A 16,567-nucleotide genomic window follows, 5' to 3' on the forward strand; every position below is an offset into this window, starting at 1 on the left:
AAAAAAATCATCTAGATATAATTTTAGAAGTGTGATTTATAATTATTATTGTACAAACTAATTTAATTTATAAAGTGTTTAGAAATTGTGATGAGCATTTAGATGTAAACTCTTATACTCAAATAAAATTTGTACTTTTTTTATTAAATAACCTTTTTATCTTAATATGTCAAGTTACTTTATTAATTCTTATTTAGTTTATTATTAGAATTTTGACTGCATCTTTAAATTAGAAAAGGATATAATTGTAGAAAATCTGAATATCCAATTATATATTTAGTTAAGGACAAAAAAGACTTTCCATAGGAGGACGCCATAGCTCCCCCTTGGCTTATATAATAAAGATTGTAATAATTTCAACTTGAGACAAATCTGAATAGAAGGTTAATGTTTGGCATTCCTCGTATGCCTCCTCGGAAATTCTTTTGGTAATTCAATATTTAACCCAAATTTCTCGAACATTATTTTTTTCATAATAATACTTAAAAATTCTATTCACTCTAGATTTTTCATTATTTCTCTCTCAAGCTACTGCAAGAATGATTGCAACATTTTGATCTCTGATTAGAATTGGAATATTTAGACTAAAAAACTCATGCTTCTAAATAAATGTTCAAGAAAGTAAGTGGCCCTCTACCACAATAGACCGAAACGAAATGAAGTTCATTTCGTCATTGGTAAAGTTCGGGATGAACCTCGCTTGAGTTCCAAGTTATTGGAGAAAGGGTGCAAGCTAAAAAAAGTATATGGAGTTGTCGAAATACGTTCAAATAACTCCACTTTCATTTTCTCCTCTAATTTTTAATGCTATTACTAAACTTTGAAAGAGAATAGAATTGTGGAATGATTTAAAGAATTTTGCATCTTCGGTACAAAAACTTGGCTTATATTAGATGATTTTAACGAAATTATTAGTCAAAATGAAAAACTTAGTGGTCGTCTGTTATATAGGTCTAAAGCTGATTTATATGTAAATACTATGGATGAATCACATGAATGTAATCTGGTGGATATTGACGACAATGGTCCTAAATCTGCATGGTCGATTAAAAGAATGAGGAAGCCTATTTTTGAAAGACTTGATAGAGGATAGGCAAACCCTAATTAGCTAAACTTGTTCCCTAATGTGAGTTCATATTCGCGTGTTTGATTAGTCATGGGAAATAATTATGTGCCACATTCACTTTTTAAACTTAAGTGCTGCTAATCCTAAAATGTAAACAAATCTCGTTAGCTTGTTTTCTGAAATAAAAGTTATGTCATTAACATTATTATTCTAAATAGTTTTTCCTAACATTTCAGCATAGATAATACATTTAGTTACACTAGTATTCTAGCTAGTTATTGGCTCGGACGATGCCCCAGATCATTTAACAATGTGAGTTCAAAATCTTAAATCAAACAATTGAAAAGTGGGAAAAAGGAGTTATAACTTATAAGTATTGAATTGTGATCAGGCTATGATGTTCCATTTCCTTTTAATTAATCTACATAGTAAATTCTCATATAAAATCATTTCTATATATATATATATATATTAGGGTGAAAATTGAGAATAAATATTGGCCATTAAAGCTTAGCTCATTCAGTGGCCCATATTGAAAACTAAAGTTCAATCCAGAACTCCCGACACAAAGAATATGATAATATATAGTTTTTGAAATTTAGGTTTATGTGTAAGAATATAAACGATGTAATTAAATGGTGTAGCAGTGTAAATTACGTAGGTTATAAAAATTTTGAAGTGTTCCTTTCTAAATGTAAGAGTACTAAAAGATTAGACATGCTATTATTAACATTAGTTTAATGAGTTATGCATTTGTTTCTTTTTATCTATACACTTTCATTTTTAGCCTATTTTTTTTTTTAAATCAATTAATCTATACACTATTACCTTTTCTATTCTTGGTAATATGTTCCATATATTTTCTCCTCTTTTTACACCATGTCATCCACATTTAAATATTTTAATCCACTTTTTGTTTCACTTTATTTCTAGTTTCTCGCCCTACCTTTTCAGTTTCTCTTTCATACTTTTGTACTTCCTTTTTCTGGTTCTCCCCAAGTAGGAATGAAAATGGCCAGATGATGGATCATCCATCATCTGTTTAACCCGATTTTATTAAGTGGGTGAAAACCCGAAATAAATGGATGAAAAGCCGGTGAAAGGGGTGATGGATGCGGGTCGGATGCGTATGATATTTTTGCATCCGTTACCCGTCCCATCACCCATTTAACATCCACACATCATCCATATGATCAATTTGCACATTTTTATTTACTTTATTCGATTTTAATAAGTATGTATCTTATAGCATAACTTTTTGTAAAAGCTGTAATATATCTCTTGAGCCGCTAACTACCGGACCAACTCGCTCGACCGTTGGATGACATATGAATGTATGCAGGTGATGATTTATGCGGGTGGAGCCTATGGATGTGGATGAAGCTCCACCCTCTGTGAACCCGAACCATTTTCATCTCTATTCCCAAGGTGAAGTGAGTAAACTAAAAATAAACGAGTGAGTATTAATATATACATTTGTATTTAATTATTTTTAAAAATAGAAATAAAGTTGTGCTCAATACAAAAAATAACTAAATACAACAAAAAGAATAAAAAAGACTATCCTAGCCTTTGAAATTTAACCACAACAACCAAATCTTTGATGGTGTACATGTTAGTACATAGAGCGTGGTGCGTAAATGAACACATGAATAACAAACTAAATGTAATGAACATATATAAGGGGGATGGTAAGGAAAACCTCACCTCTAAAGAGCCCCTAGTGTGATTTGATCCCACGACCTTGAAGTCATGAGGCCAAATCTTTACCATTAGGCCAAGTCTTGATTGTTATATATACATCTCTAATTTTTTTTGGACCCCTTTCAGAGAACCTGTGATCAGATGAATTTCCACTCACCCAGAGGTCCAACAAGCCCCAAACCCCCTCCCCCCAACAATATTGAAATTTTGCTTCCATCAAAGTTTGAACCTTGGTCTCCCATGTGGGAGATAAAAAGTCATATTATTGAACCTAATGATCCTTAATATATATACATCTTTAATTAATTGATACATGTTCATAGTCATTGGTATTAATCTCTGTATATACTCATAACTATGGTTCTTTTCTTACGGACATGTATATGTACTAATTTAGTACCAACAACGAAAACACAACCCTCATCCAGTCATCCTCGCGCGGCGCCAACAACGAAAACATAGCTCCTCCTCCTCGCGCAACCATCCAACCCACCCCGTCGCCTGCAAAAGAAAGAAGGGAGCGCCTACAATGTCCTCTTGCAAGTAAGAAAGAAGGGAGAAGTACAAGTAGTCCGTGCTGTGGAGCAATATAGGTAACTCCATGGATTTCCCAAGTTCCAACTTTTTTTTTTCAATTCTTAAATGGTAAATACTATTAATTAACTATATGGTTAAGTTTTGAATAAATTTCATGGGCTGTATTTAACATTTTTTGTTGTTGTATAAAAATGTCACACTCTTCAAAACCCTGATTACATTCTAATTTACTGAGTTTTTTCTGTCTCATTCAGTTCTGCTGTTTCATTTTAATTATTTTGTGGGACAAACAACAATGGTGGTTGCCTCAGGTGGAAGCTCTTTCGCCAAAGAGGTCGTTATTCGCAAGAGGATTATCAGTATGTATGTGTTTTCTCTCTCCTAATTTTCTTTCATCTTGCTTTTTTTTTTTTTTTTTAATTTGTTCCATAAAAATTGTTTCTTTTGCAACTTTGATTTTCTGGGTTACCCTTTATTCTGTAGTTACAGCATTGATGAGTTGTAATTATGGGATCATGCAACTTTTATTTTCTTGGTTACCCATTATTCTATATCATTGTATCTGATTAAAAGTTTTGATTTTTTTTCTTCTTTTTGTTCAATTGGTAATAAAATCTGAATTTGGATAATATCATCAACTAATCCTAGTAATGTTGCAAAATGGTTGTGTCAGGTTTTTGGACAGAACAAAATAATTATGGCAAAATTAAGATTAACAATTGTTATGACAGATGCAAATTAAAGAACAATAAATTAAAGAAGAACAATACAGAGATTTAATGTGGTTCACTAACAATGTGTTACAAGAGAAATGATTTTATTATCTTAAGGAGGGAGCAGAAGTCAAGTAGAAGGTTTATATAGCATCGTTTTAATTAACCTAAACAGATTGGGTTGAATCCCGTGTTTGGTTAAACCCAGCGCCCCAAATAATTCAAGGCATAAACGACAATAAAGGAGATTAACTCAGGATGTTTACGTTGTTCCGTCAATTATAACTTACATCCACATGCAAGGAGATAGTCATTCATAAGATTTCATGGCGAGATTAGAGATTACAAAGGATGAGCTTAAATTACTAATGGATTTCCCCCCCATGGAGTTCTTGGAACTCATGTATGGACCCTACGGGATTCATCAATCATCAAGTGGACTGATGATCTCTCATAAAGTCTTTTTAACTCATGATTATTCATAATTCATAACCATGCAATAAATCTATCATAACTCCTTACGTTTTCAACCCAAAGATACCTTGCATTTGGCTTAAAAAATAGACAGATGGGCAGTGGCGTGGGTGCTCTATATGCTACCCGCCTGTGCAAAAACAGATACATTGTGCAAGTTCTGAAGTCTGAACACGGCTGAACGTCTGTGCCACAAGCTGCCCACCAGAACTGTCAATCTGACCAGGCCTGGACTGGCGTGCGATGAGCTGCATGCCCGTGTAACATTGCAGATAAAACAGAACATACTGTTCAACTTTTCGTGATTAAGATTTCAAGCATAGTTAATTGCATCTTCCTCCCTGCATCCATAAACGATATTGTAATAGGCCACATCTAATCAAGGTCCCTTTTCACAAAATTGCCTAATATTATAATCTCCCTTCAATATACAAAAATTTTACATCTCTGCAATGTCTAGAGTATTATGTCTTTGGAATTTTAAGGCCTAAGGGTAACATCAGGGTTATTAAAGTTCAAAGTGTAACTTACCGAATCTAGAAAGTGGCCTGAACAATCCAAGATAGAAATTTGAGCAATTATTCCAGGATGAAGTCCTTTTTAACTTTCTGAATGGAAAAAAAGATACAGCAAAAAAAAAACGATTACAAGACACTTTGCTGTTGTCTAACTTGCTAGCACACTACGACCTTGTGGCCTATGGGGTCTTGCGAGTCATTTTGTTCCATATCTCCATTCTTATTGCTTTACACGGAGATTCACTTTCAACCCTTTACCCTTATCTATGAGAATAGGAATAGAAACTAGAGCCAAATATGGGTCGAGCTGTGTCTTTTGTGTCAGGTTCACATGTAAATGGGTCAAATCCCCTCATCCCTAACCCAATCTTTTGTTTGACCTGTTCATCAATCACGTACATACATAAAAAACCAAACAAATCAGTCCCGCAACTTTTTAAACACACTATATATATGAATATTATTCCCGAAAAGAACCAACTAAAACAATCAGAGCACAAATCATAAATAATGAAGAAGCAACTTTAAACCATTACAACTCACACTAATAATATTGATAATAATCTTGAGTTAAATGGGTTATCATGTCCGCTTTGAGTGCAAAGTTCAATCATAACCTGTTTTGTTTAATAAATGGGTCATTTTGATCAAACAACTTACTTAGACGGGTTGAAAGCCTTAACACCAACCTGCTAATTTCGTCTCGTGTTTGGGTTGACTTGGCGAGTTGTATCACTGTTTGCCACCTCTAATAAAAACCTACAATCAACTTTCTATTAATGATGTCCCATGATCTTTTTTTTTTTAAAACCCATTGCAACCGCTAAATAATGCAAAAAATAATAATGAGGTAGACTGCTCTGTGAAACTTCTAGAATAAGATGTCAAAGAGTGTGGAGGCAGAGGATCCATGTTGATGACTCTTGGAGAAAATATCTTGGCTCATGCACAGCTAACCCTATTCTATTGTGATTGAGGCTCTTACGTTGCATTGTTATTGTTGTGGGTGAATGTAGATTTAATAAGAGAGAAGAGGATTTTCCATCCTTGAAGGAGTACAATGATTACCTAGAGGAAGTGGAGGATATGAGTAAGCTCCTTTCTTCAACTATAATTTGGCTTTTCTATGCTTACTTTTTCTACAAGGTCCAAATAGTTACACACTGTCTTTGCTACAGCGTGCAACTTGATTGAAGGAATAGATGTTCCTGCCATTGAAGCCAAAATTGCCAAATATGAGCAAGAAAATGCTGAACAGATAATAAATGCCCGAGCTCGCAAGGCATGTAAGAGATTGTGTCTATGATTTTTATTCTGTCCTAGACTTTCAGGAATTTTTTTCACTAATCTGTATCCTGCGTATTACATAACTTTGCTTAATATAAGACAAATATTTTTACGGTTTAATGTTTTATTTTGACGGCTTGTCATTCATCGGAAAGGAGAATTTTGAACATGTGTGCTTGCACAGGCAGAGGAGCTAGCTGCTGCTTTGGCAGCCATCAAGGGACCTGCGCAGGGAGATGCTGAAGTGGTAAGTTGATTAATTTATTCTCTTTGCTTGGAATATATATCATAGTATCATTTCTCCAATGCTGCAACCTCCTAATTGAGGATTATTTGATTATCAATTGTTGTTCGGCTTGCCTGATATGTATGTGTGAGTCTGAGTGTGATTGTGTTTGTGTGTATATATGTGTGCATACATGTATGTATATTGTTGTTGCACCTGTCAGACCAGAACCTTGCTTCTCTCTCTCTCACACACACATGCAGCCTTGACCTTAAAACATGAGGCACAACATTGGGTACGAGTTGTATCAAACTATCATTTATTCTGCCATTTGTGGTTCTCTGCTATATCTCTTGTGACCTTCTAAGATGGCTCTCCAATGTGTAGATGGTATGCTACCTTTTTTCCTATTTGGTTGGAATATTGTTGCTTAATATCGCATGTCGAATCACTGGTTGACCTTATCTTGTGTCAGACTATCCAAGCTTGTGGAACAATAGTAACACAAATCTATTGCTCTCCAAGGACTTTTTTTACTGGCAGGAAATATTTGTTTGTTTTACTTCTATTTGATTATGAAATTACTTATTAGAAACAGTGGTGTGCAACACAAAAATTAGAAAGGACTAAAGTCAGTGATTAATGATTCATAGGAAGTAGGAAGTTGTTATTACATGCTGAACATCCGCAGTTTTGGGTAAACAACTGTGTGTTGTTTTAGGTTTTCTTATATGTGAACAATCACCTTCCCACTTTTGATGTCCTACAATGCTCTAGTTTAGGAACAACATTGAAGGACAGGGGTTGTTAGGTCAGAAAAGCAATATCTATAATTCTCCCCAACTAGAATTTGAACTTACGACCAGTCAGTTAACAGCTGACCATTTTACCACTGAGCTACTGTTTTAAGTATACTGATGGACTGGTGACTTTTTGATGGACGTGAAGTTTCTTTCTCATTTAATAAAGGTTTCCAGCAGAATTATCCGTGATATCATCTTGTATTAAGGCCTGACCTTTTAGCTTTTTGTTGTTTTTGTTGTTTTTGTTGTTGTTGACCGCTATTTATATACCATCCATCCAAAATAATAAAGAAAAGTAGTGGCTTTTAAATGATCGTTCGAGCTGTTTAGACTTTAGACCCATAACAGAAAATCAAGGGTACATTTATCTGCCGGGAAGAAAATAAAGTGAACATAAACATAATAAACCAAAAGTAGCTTAGAGGAAGAACACAGGTAGGCGAAATTAAAAGAAAATAGAAGGGTAGAAGGAGATACAGAGTTTAACTGAAACAGAGCTAGGGAGGAGGGAGAGTGGAGGGGAAAGTAAAGTTACTGTTACTCTATTGGTGTTAATTAGAGAGTTGCAGCTGTTAACCTATGTTTCTAGGTGCAACCGTGCAAGCATAAAGGCTTGTGTCTGCTCCTCTGGCCCCTATTTTGTTGGCTGGATGGGAGACATAGAGAAACTATGATTTCAGTTGTGGTACTATTATAGTGTCATAGATAAGTTGAACCTTTAGTTTGCTCAGTCAAATCGTAGTTAACCAACTTTCAGTTTTTATGTGGAGCCAAAATATTGCACGTGTCAGAAGGAGAATCAGAGATGGTAATGTTTTGAGGAATTTGGAGTTTTCGAATTAATGCAACAAGCAAGAGGGCTACAAACGGCTTAGGTTTAAACTTAACAGAAGCATATTGGGCTTAGATTTCCTGAATTTTGTAATGACACAGAAATGAAAATTGGTGTGTAGTTGCGGTAGCATTGTATATATATCTACGTTACTCCGACACCATGTTCTACCTCGCGTGTCGCATGTCGACTCGACGCGACGCGCGACACGCTTGGAAATGGGTGTCGATACGCGTATCAGAAAAGTGTCGATCATAGCGGTCGAGTTGAGTTGAAATTTGCCGGAAAAACTCGCCGGAAAATTTCTGCCATTACTGATTAAAAGAAGAACTAGAGAGGGAGAAGAGAGATAGAAGATGACGTGATGGGAAGATGAATAGTGTAGTGCTTTAGTCCTTGGGACTTGCGGTGCAACAAAAAATAAAATAAATGAAGGTACATGAACAGCTGTAAAGGTGAACTGAATTACGACTATTCAATCAACTTTACTTTTATTTTAAATTAATAAATGCTGATGACTTATGAGCTATGTTAAGGATCGGAGGATCCGACACCCTACTCCAAAAATTTGGCCGATACGGCGACACGGTCAAGAAAGTGTCTTGACCAATATTCTAGACACGTCTATCATTGAGAGTGTCGGAAACAAATTTGATAAAAAATAAATTTAAAATTATATCTTTTTCAAAATTAATATAAATTTAATTTTATTACACACTCACAGTACGTATATATAGTATACAAAAAGTGAAAAAAAAGAGTGAATTTTTAAAAAGGAGAAGAAAGAAAGAGGAAGAGAGGTCACGTGGGAGATGAAGTAGTTAGGAAAGATTTTTTTTAAAATGAAAAAGAACCCATAAGTCATCAGCATTTATTAATTTAAAATAAAAGTAAAGTTGACTGAAAAGTTGTAATTTAGTTCACATTTACGGCTGTTCATGTACCTTCATTTGTTTTATTTTTTGTTGCACCCCAAGTCCCAAGGACTAAAGCACTACACTATTCATCTTCCCCATCATGCCGTCTTCTCTCTCTTCTCCCTTTCTCTGGTTCTTCTTTTAATCAGTAATGGCAGAAATTTTCCGGCAAGTTTTTTCGGCAAATTTCAACTCAACTCGACCGCTATGACCGAACATTTTCTGATACGCGTATAGACACCCATTTCCAGGCGTGTCGCGCGTTGTGTCGAGTGGACACGCTAGGTAGAACAGGGTGTCGGAGTAACGTAGCTCAGTTCTTTTCTTTTTTAAAAAATCTTTCCTAACTACTCCATCTCCCACATGACCTCTCTTCCTCTTTCTTTCTTTTCCTTTTTAAAAATTCACTCTTATTTTTCACTTTTTGTATACTATATATACGTACAGTGAGTGTTTAATAAAATTAAATTTATATTAATTTTGAAAAAGAGATAATTTTAAAATTATTTTTTTATCAAAATAAAGTGTCGGAAAATTATTTCCGACACTTTCAATGATAGACGTGTCTATAATATTGGTCAAGACACTTTTTCTTGACCATGTCGCCTTATCGGCCAAACTTTTGGAGTAGGGTGTCGGATCCTCCGATCCCTACTTATATATATATAATGAAGATGGTGCTTGAGACTGCTCCTATCTCTTCTTTTTTTTCGTTTTTTTGGGGGTGGGTGGGTGGGTTGGGTTTTGAATATATCGGTTTCTTGTTAATGTGAGACAATCTAGATCCCTCCTGTCTTTTATTGTCTTTCCTGCTATCGTTTTTCTCTCCAACTATGTAGTAATTCTTGCATTACTTAAAAGCTGTATGTTTCTCTAACAAGGTTGTAATACTTCGAGGGGGATTATACATTGGGTTGGTTCATGCCGTTCATCTATATCACATATAGAACATCAAAAGATTTGTTTTGTATCTGGTGTCGGCCACTGACCTAGCACCTTGGTTGATATTTCCAGAAAAAGTTTAACCATTTATGGAAAGGTAAATCACAAATTAAGTTGTCAAATCAGGAAAAGCGGATGGTCCACTTACTTTTCCCTTGTGTTCACCTGAATTGCTATTCTGGACAGTTTATTTTCTTCGCATCTCAATCTGTTCCATTTTTATGGATTGACTATCTAGCTGACAATCCAAAAGACTGGGACAGCTTTACCGTGGGGAGTGTTCTGAATTACTGTTTCTCCTTTGCCTTTGCAAGTCATGTATGGGTTAGCAGAGAGTATGTAGATTTCTCTGCAGTTAAATAACTTCATAGCAGACAACAGCACTAACTAAACAACCACCGTCCTTGGAAGATTTTGTTGAGGTCTGAGTCTGGGAGGGGATATGCAGTCTTCCCTTGGTAAATGAGGTAAGAGTGGTAGACTGCTTTAATGGGCCCTGAAACAAAATTTAGCAGCAGATATATAGTACAGGAATGATTGGAGTATTCAACCTTTGTGAATTGTAAATGGGGGAAAGAATGCCTTTATTGTCTAAGGGAAGCCCCTTTGTATTTCAGATATTCAGTAGCAATTATGTTTGGTATAGTTAACCAAGTGAAGGATCTCCATGACTCCAAGAGCACCATTGTTGGTCATAGCAATGGAGTGGTAGTGTTAACTTTCAAGTACCATTTTGTAAGACATTGTGTGCTGTGAAGTTAACTATATGTTTTCTTCTCTGGTTGAGTGTCAATCTGAACTATATCGTTGTCTGGGTCCGTAAACTTTGTTTAGAAATAAATAGGAACATGTACTAGTCTTTCCTCTTTTCCTCGACTCTGCAATTGTCAGATACTTCTTTTGATATGATGAAGCCAATGCCTTAATTCTGTTGCCAGAACAAGATTTTGGTTTACCCTTAACAGACCCCTATCACCCTGGTAGTATCTGCATTAGATCATTCTAAGATGCTGTGTACTGGTTCCCGATTGAGATTTAGACTGCGAGCTTAATTGCAAACTCTGAATAGGTTGTTTCATGGTTGCAGAACTTTGTGTAACCTTTTGTTTTGTTTCGTTTCATACACTTCCTTGTTCTTGGAAATTGGTACCTGTTGAAATTGATTTATCCTTTAGAGGAAAAAGGGCACTCGTGACTTGTCTTCCACGAAGTGGTTATTGACTTGTGACAGCTGTAAGTAATCCTCTGCTGCCTATTAATTAACCATCATCTTCCATTTTTACTAGTTGCCGTGTATGTCCAGCACCAGGCAAGAAGAACACCACTCTTTAACTCTTACTTTCCCTGAACCCGTGCTTTGAATATCTTTTGGCCAAGCCATCTTGTTTGTACGACTTTTTCTTACATCTCTTCTGCTTCTTGAAGGAAACAATGTTTGCTTTGTCAGGATCATGGAAAACTGTTCCAGGGACTTTTTTTATAGGGGAACAATGTGCATCAGTGATGTAGAGAGGACATATATTCTTACTGTAATTCTCATTGTCCAAACTCCAAGATGTATCTCCTATAAGAGAATGTGATCACTCACCGTGTTAAAAAATCACAATCCCAGGTTATAGACTTGTTACATGATACTCGTATTCTTTTGCATGGTAAACAAATATGCTCTGTGAAGAGAAGAGGCTTGTGCTATAGAGTGCATATTCTCGTCATTTTTGTGACGCCTTGTCGTGGAAAAGTCCTTTCATCTAAGTGGTCTCTTTTGCATTTACAGTTTTATCTTCATGAAATTCCCATGTCTTGGTAGACGGCTTATATAGCGCTTGCTGTAATAGATTAGAGCATATCTGTTGATCTCAATCCTGTTTCAGTATGTCCTCTCAATAAATCTCTCTTCCTCGCAAGTCAATAAGCTGACGAGGGGAGTTGTGGTCTTGGGAAGGTGCCTTAACTTGTTGCTATTTGTTGTTTCTATGTTTACTTGCACATCAGAATATACTAATTCTGTTTACATATCCACTTTGGCCACTCTTCTCTTTCTTAACTTCCGCCCCAGCGTGCCATTTGCTATATGATTGAGTTGCCAGAAATGCATTTTTTGCAGAGGAGTTCCACGTTGAGCTGTGACGTGATACTTTTGAAATGTCAATGTTGTGTATGTGGATATCTTGTAATCTCTCGATGTGTACCAGAATTGGGATTTTGTCGCACAAATCATTCCATCTTTCTTCATCTGCTGCTAAAACACATAGTGATATACACCTGTTTTTACTGTTATATGATTAGTCCTAACAAAGTGGAAAAAGGAAGAAGAATAGCAAACCCTTATACTCTATTTTGGCAGAAAACGCACAATCGTAGGGAGAACTGGTCAACTCGTTGAGCAGTCAGAAATTTTCCAAGCTAAATTCCTTGTTTGTCTGAACAGGGAACAGAACAGAGCTCACAAGCAGGTGTGTCTACCACAACCCAAGGGAAATATGCACCTGCAGTTGCCGGAGGGGCTTTTATGCAACCAAGACCGACGGGAATGGCCCCACAACCACTACCACTTGGGGGTCCCGACATGCATCTTGATGATGAAGAAATGATGAGGCTTCGAGCTCAAAAAGGTAGCCGTGCAGGAGGATGGACTCCGGAATTTGGAAAGAAGAGGGCACTCGAGGAAGCTTTTGGGAGCCTTTGGCTGTGAGTCCTTCAGGAAATTGGCATATGCATCTTATCTTCCATGTATTTGGATCATCCAAATGAGGAGTTTCGAAGTTCTATCTCTAATATGACAGTTTGATAGTCGGCTAGGATCTTTTAGACGAACAAAATGGATTAGAAAGATGGAAAGTTCATGTAATATAAACGAGAATATAAAATGGTCTCACTGATCATTTGGCCATTTATTGTCACTATCTTGTAACGAAGAATGAGGTAAATAATGACTTTTGGACAAGTAGATTTTGATTCTTGATTTAAATGTTCTGTTAGCATATTTGGTAATTTTGCTTGATTGCTAATAAAGTGCAACCGTGGTAGTTACTTTGTATTGAATTCCTTTCAATCAGAAATTTCATATTCTTTTTTTGCCATTTTCGACTTGAGAGATTGACATCGTTGATTGTGCCAGTTTGATTAGGATATAAATTGGATGAATTGGGTTCGATTTTGCCAAGTTCATGTTCATTCTGATATATTTTCGACTTGGAATTTGGAGCGCAAATCTAGTACAAATCTGCTCTAATTCAAGTTTAATTTGAGGAGAAGCCTGTCAAAATGAGTACCAATACATTGATATTCTAGGATCGTTTTCCGATATGACCTTAAATGCAATTTCACCTCCAAAACGACTTTTTGAAATACGGACACCACAAATGATCCTCAAATAGCACGAATTTCGAGAAGTCCATCAAAATGAGTACCAATAGTACAATATGATGATATTCTAGGACTTCTCGAGCTAATGTTAAACAACCGAGTTTTTCTCCAAAACGTCTTTTTTTGTGATAACGCACACCCCCAACGAAGCTCAAGGGGGTACGAAATTCGAGAAGTCCATGAACACGAGTACCAATATGATGGTATTCTAGGCACGCTTCCCGATGCAATTTTAAACGGTCGGTTTCACCTCCTAGAGCCACCTAAAAAAGTAACGTGATTGATTTTCTTGTTGCTATAGGATCATTTTCCTTTCCCCAGCTAAAAAAGTAACGTGATTGATTTTCTTGTTGCTGGCTCCATGAGCCACCTAGTGTCCTTACCACCGCCTGATTGGTTATTTTTCCATCTTTTTTTATTCTCATTTTAGTAGTGTAGTCTCCTTTTATTTGGAGCCCCTTAGCTTGAACACGTCTATGACATCGAAGATGAATGTTCGATTATCCATGTACCACAATTAACCAAATTTAGTAGAAGAAATACGCTACCTATTGGTACAAAATATGATTTGTTTTTGTAGAAAATTAAATAATTCATAATTTACGTTTAATAAAAATGCACGGGATGAGATAGCCCGTGCAATAAAAAAACTCAAACGACATGAGATAAATACATCACGTTGATGTCATTATTTGTATAATCCATGTTATTTTAAAGTCATTAATTTTACTCAAACAAAATTATGGTTATGAATATTATATTAGATCACAACACTTGTACATTAATTCATACCGCTTGTTGCTTGTATGCTTGTTGGCGTGCAAACTTCAATGAATTAAAAAAACCGAGAGTCAGAATTGTAAACATATAAGCAACAATTTTTTTAACAATAGCAATGATATGCGCATTACATTGGACACAATCAGTTAGACAACTCAATTGATTTGAAGAACTTTTGCCGCTTATGAACGTCTTATTAAGAGAACAAAAATGACTTTCACGTACTGTTGTGATATAGTAGCTTTTTTTTCCACATCATCAAACTTTACATATCTATATTTACTCAGATATTATATCTATTTGTTTATATGGTGACTTTTTTTTTTATAAATCACATGAATTAGCATAGATCCATACGATTTTAGTGTGGATCAAGTCCATATAAGTTTTTACACATTTGAATATCTGCAGTGGTAAGTTTTTTCCTTTAGTGAAAAAGTGAACTGGAAGCTAGTAAAATAGTGTTTATTTAAAGATTAACTTTTATCATAAAAGTTATATTTTCTTATATTTGGACACAATCACAATGGCTCAAATGTTGTATTCTTCATAAATGAGCATACCGCTTTACTATAATGATGCTTCAAACAATTTGGACCTTGGTTGTAAAATAATGCTTCAAGTACACTATGTTTTCAAACTTAATAAAAAACGTCATACAATCTCTCTCTTATTACAACTACATACATCATCTTCTCCATAAATTGATTCTAAATCTCTCTCTACATACAATCTCTATCTTATTACAACCCACGCCTAGATGATTCTAAAACTTATTACAACCCAAAACCGCAAATATATGGAGTTGGATTGAAATGGAGTTTGAAGAAATTCTTTAAATGGGTCAATATAGGTTGGAATTATTTGGTAAGTTCATTTTAAAAAAATTTGATTTTTGACTAATTATGATGAAATTGAACTGATTTTGTGTTTGCATGTAGTTTTTAGCATTTAGATATATCATATAATTATAATACTAAAATGAGTCATATTGATTTCTACCGGTGGTTAGGACAATATAGAGATATGTTTGCATGTGAGAAATCTATTGAAAAAATCAATATTCTAAGTTTAACAGTTAGTGAAAATTAATTCGATATATTAGTAGTATAACTGTCAATTAGGAATTTAGAATTAAGATTGAAATTAGGATGATTTCTATCGGTTAGGACAACATAATTATATGTTTGCATGTGAGTGACACAATAATTTCATATGAATAATTTGGTAATTTTCATGTTCAATTATAATTGTCAATGAAAAGAATTTATTACCTTGTATTTGTTTAATGGATTTATACCGTTTTTCTGATAACAATTTTTTTCTTCTTTCACGTGCGTCGTTCCTCACTCGTTGCTCATCCATTGTTGAAGCACTAACTATATACCTTTGAAACTCTTGAATATGATTGTGTTTCCACACTATTTTGAGTCGATTATTATAATGTTTTATGATTAAAGGATTGGTTGTTGTAATAATATGTGGTTGACTATATCATATATGTGCGCCAAAGCAGGAATTATAATTTTCATTGATTATGTATCATTGGATATTGATTCCACTTCCCTTAAATAACATATTTGTTGATATACAGAGAATATATTACAATAGACTTCACATTTATGTATCCTACTAACTAAAATTGCAATGATTACACTTTACATGAAAATTTTATACTTTTTTAAATCCTACACCGTGCTAATAGTTTGGGAGTTAGATATATGACATATGATTACTTGCAACTTATGGTTACTCAAACATATCGTTCTACAATTATGGTTACTCAAACAAAATTATGGTTACTCAAACATATCGTTATAAAAATTAGAGGATTTTATTGTAATTATTACATGTTATTAGAAACAAATTTTATGTAGTTAGAAAGACTGATTTTATGTAGTTAGAAAGACAGTTGTTTTTATTCTGTTTTACTATATTGTTTTGGAATTTGTTCATTGCTTCTTCTATATTGTTTAATCGAATATGCTAACACATATTCATAAATTGATTTACCTGTAATATTTGGATTTTAATTAGCTTTGTTATTTGAAAATATTTAGGATTTACACATCCATAATTATACATCGTTTAGTTGTTAATTAGTTGTGTTTATTGCAAGCTTTTCCCTTTATCTGGAACTTATGTCTTTTTTTATAAAGAAAAAAAGCAATAAAAAAGGCAATTGTTTTTTCTGTTTGAAAAAAGTGAGATTTTACGAAAATTTAACTTTTCAAGTTGATTTTTTTAATAGATAAAATAAAATATGTAAATTCGTGGCTATTCTCGTTTTTTTCCCCTCTAATGGGTGCAAAGCATCTTTAAAATTATTAGAATGAGACTTTTGCTTGTATTTGTATATATAGCCAAGTGGTAAACTATTTGAATTGTAAGTTATATTACGA

The 16,567-nt window shown here is 34.6% G+C and overlaps 1 protein-coding gene across 1 annotated transcript; it reads left to right on the top strand.

Annotated features, from left to right (window-relative positions):
* Positions 1–3,157: 3,157 nt before the first annotated feature.
* LOC104901737 (hypothetical protein) lies at positions 3,158–12,987 on the top strand. The gene is made up of 7 exons (XM_057391593.1): positions 3,158–3,363; positions 3,562–3,670; positions 6,029–6,102; positions 6,191–6,308; positions 6,399–6,420; positions 6,484–6,546; positions 12,448–12,987. Exons 2-7 carry the CDS (start codon positions 3,603–3,605, stop codon positions 12,709–12,711), a joined length of 609 nt encoding a protein of 202 aa, XP_057247576.1. The 5' UTR covers positions 3,158–3,363; positions 3,562–3,602; the 3' UTR covers positions 12,712–12,987.
* The last annotated feature ends 3,580 nt before the right edge of the window (positions 12,988–16,567 follow it).

Source organism: Beta vulgaris, chromosome 8 (assembly GCF_026745355.1).
Source record: "Beta vulgaris subsp. vulgaris cultivar EL10 chromosome 8, EL10.2, whole genome shotgun sequence".
Taxonomy (NCBI): domain Eukaryota; kingdom Viridiplantae; phylum Streptophyta; class Magnoliopsida; order Caryophyllales; family Amaranthaceae; genus Beta; species Beta vulgaris.

Coding starts and splice junctions, on each gene's coding strand:
- LOC104901737 (XM_057391593.1), top strand. CDS start 3,603: ATGGTGGTTGCCTCAGGTGGAAGCTCTTTCGCCAAAGAGGTCGTTATT. Junction 6,421..6,483: donor AAATATTTTTACGGTTTAAT/GTTTTATTTTGA, acceptor GTGCTTGCACAG/GCAGAGGAGCTAGCTGCTGC. Junction 6,547..12,447: donor CGCAGGGAGATGCTGAAGTG/GTAAGTTGATTA, acceptor TTGTCTGAACAG/GGAACAGAACAGAGCTCACA.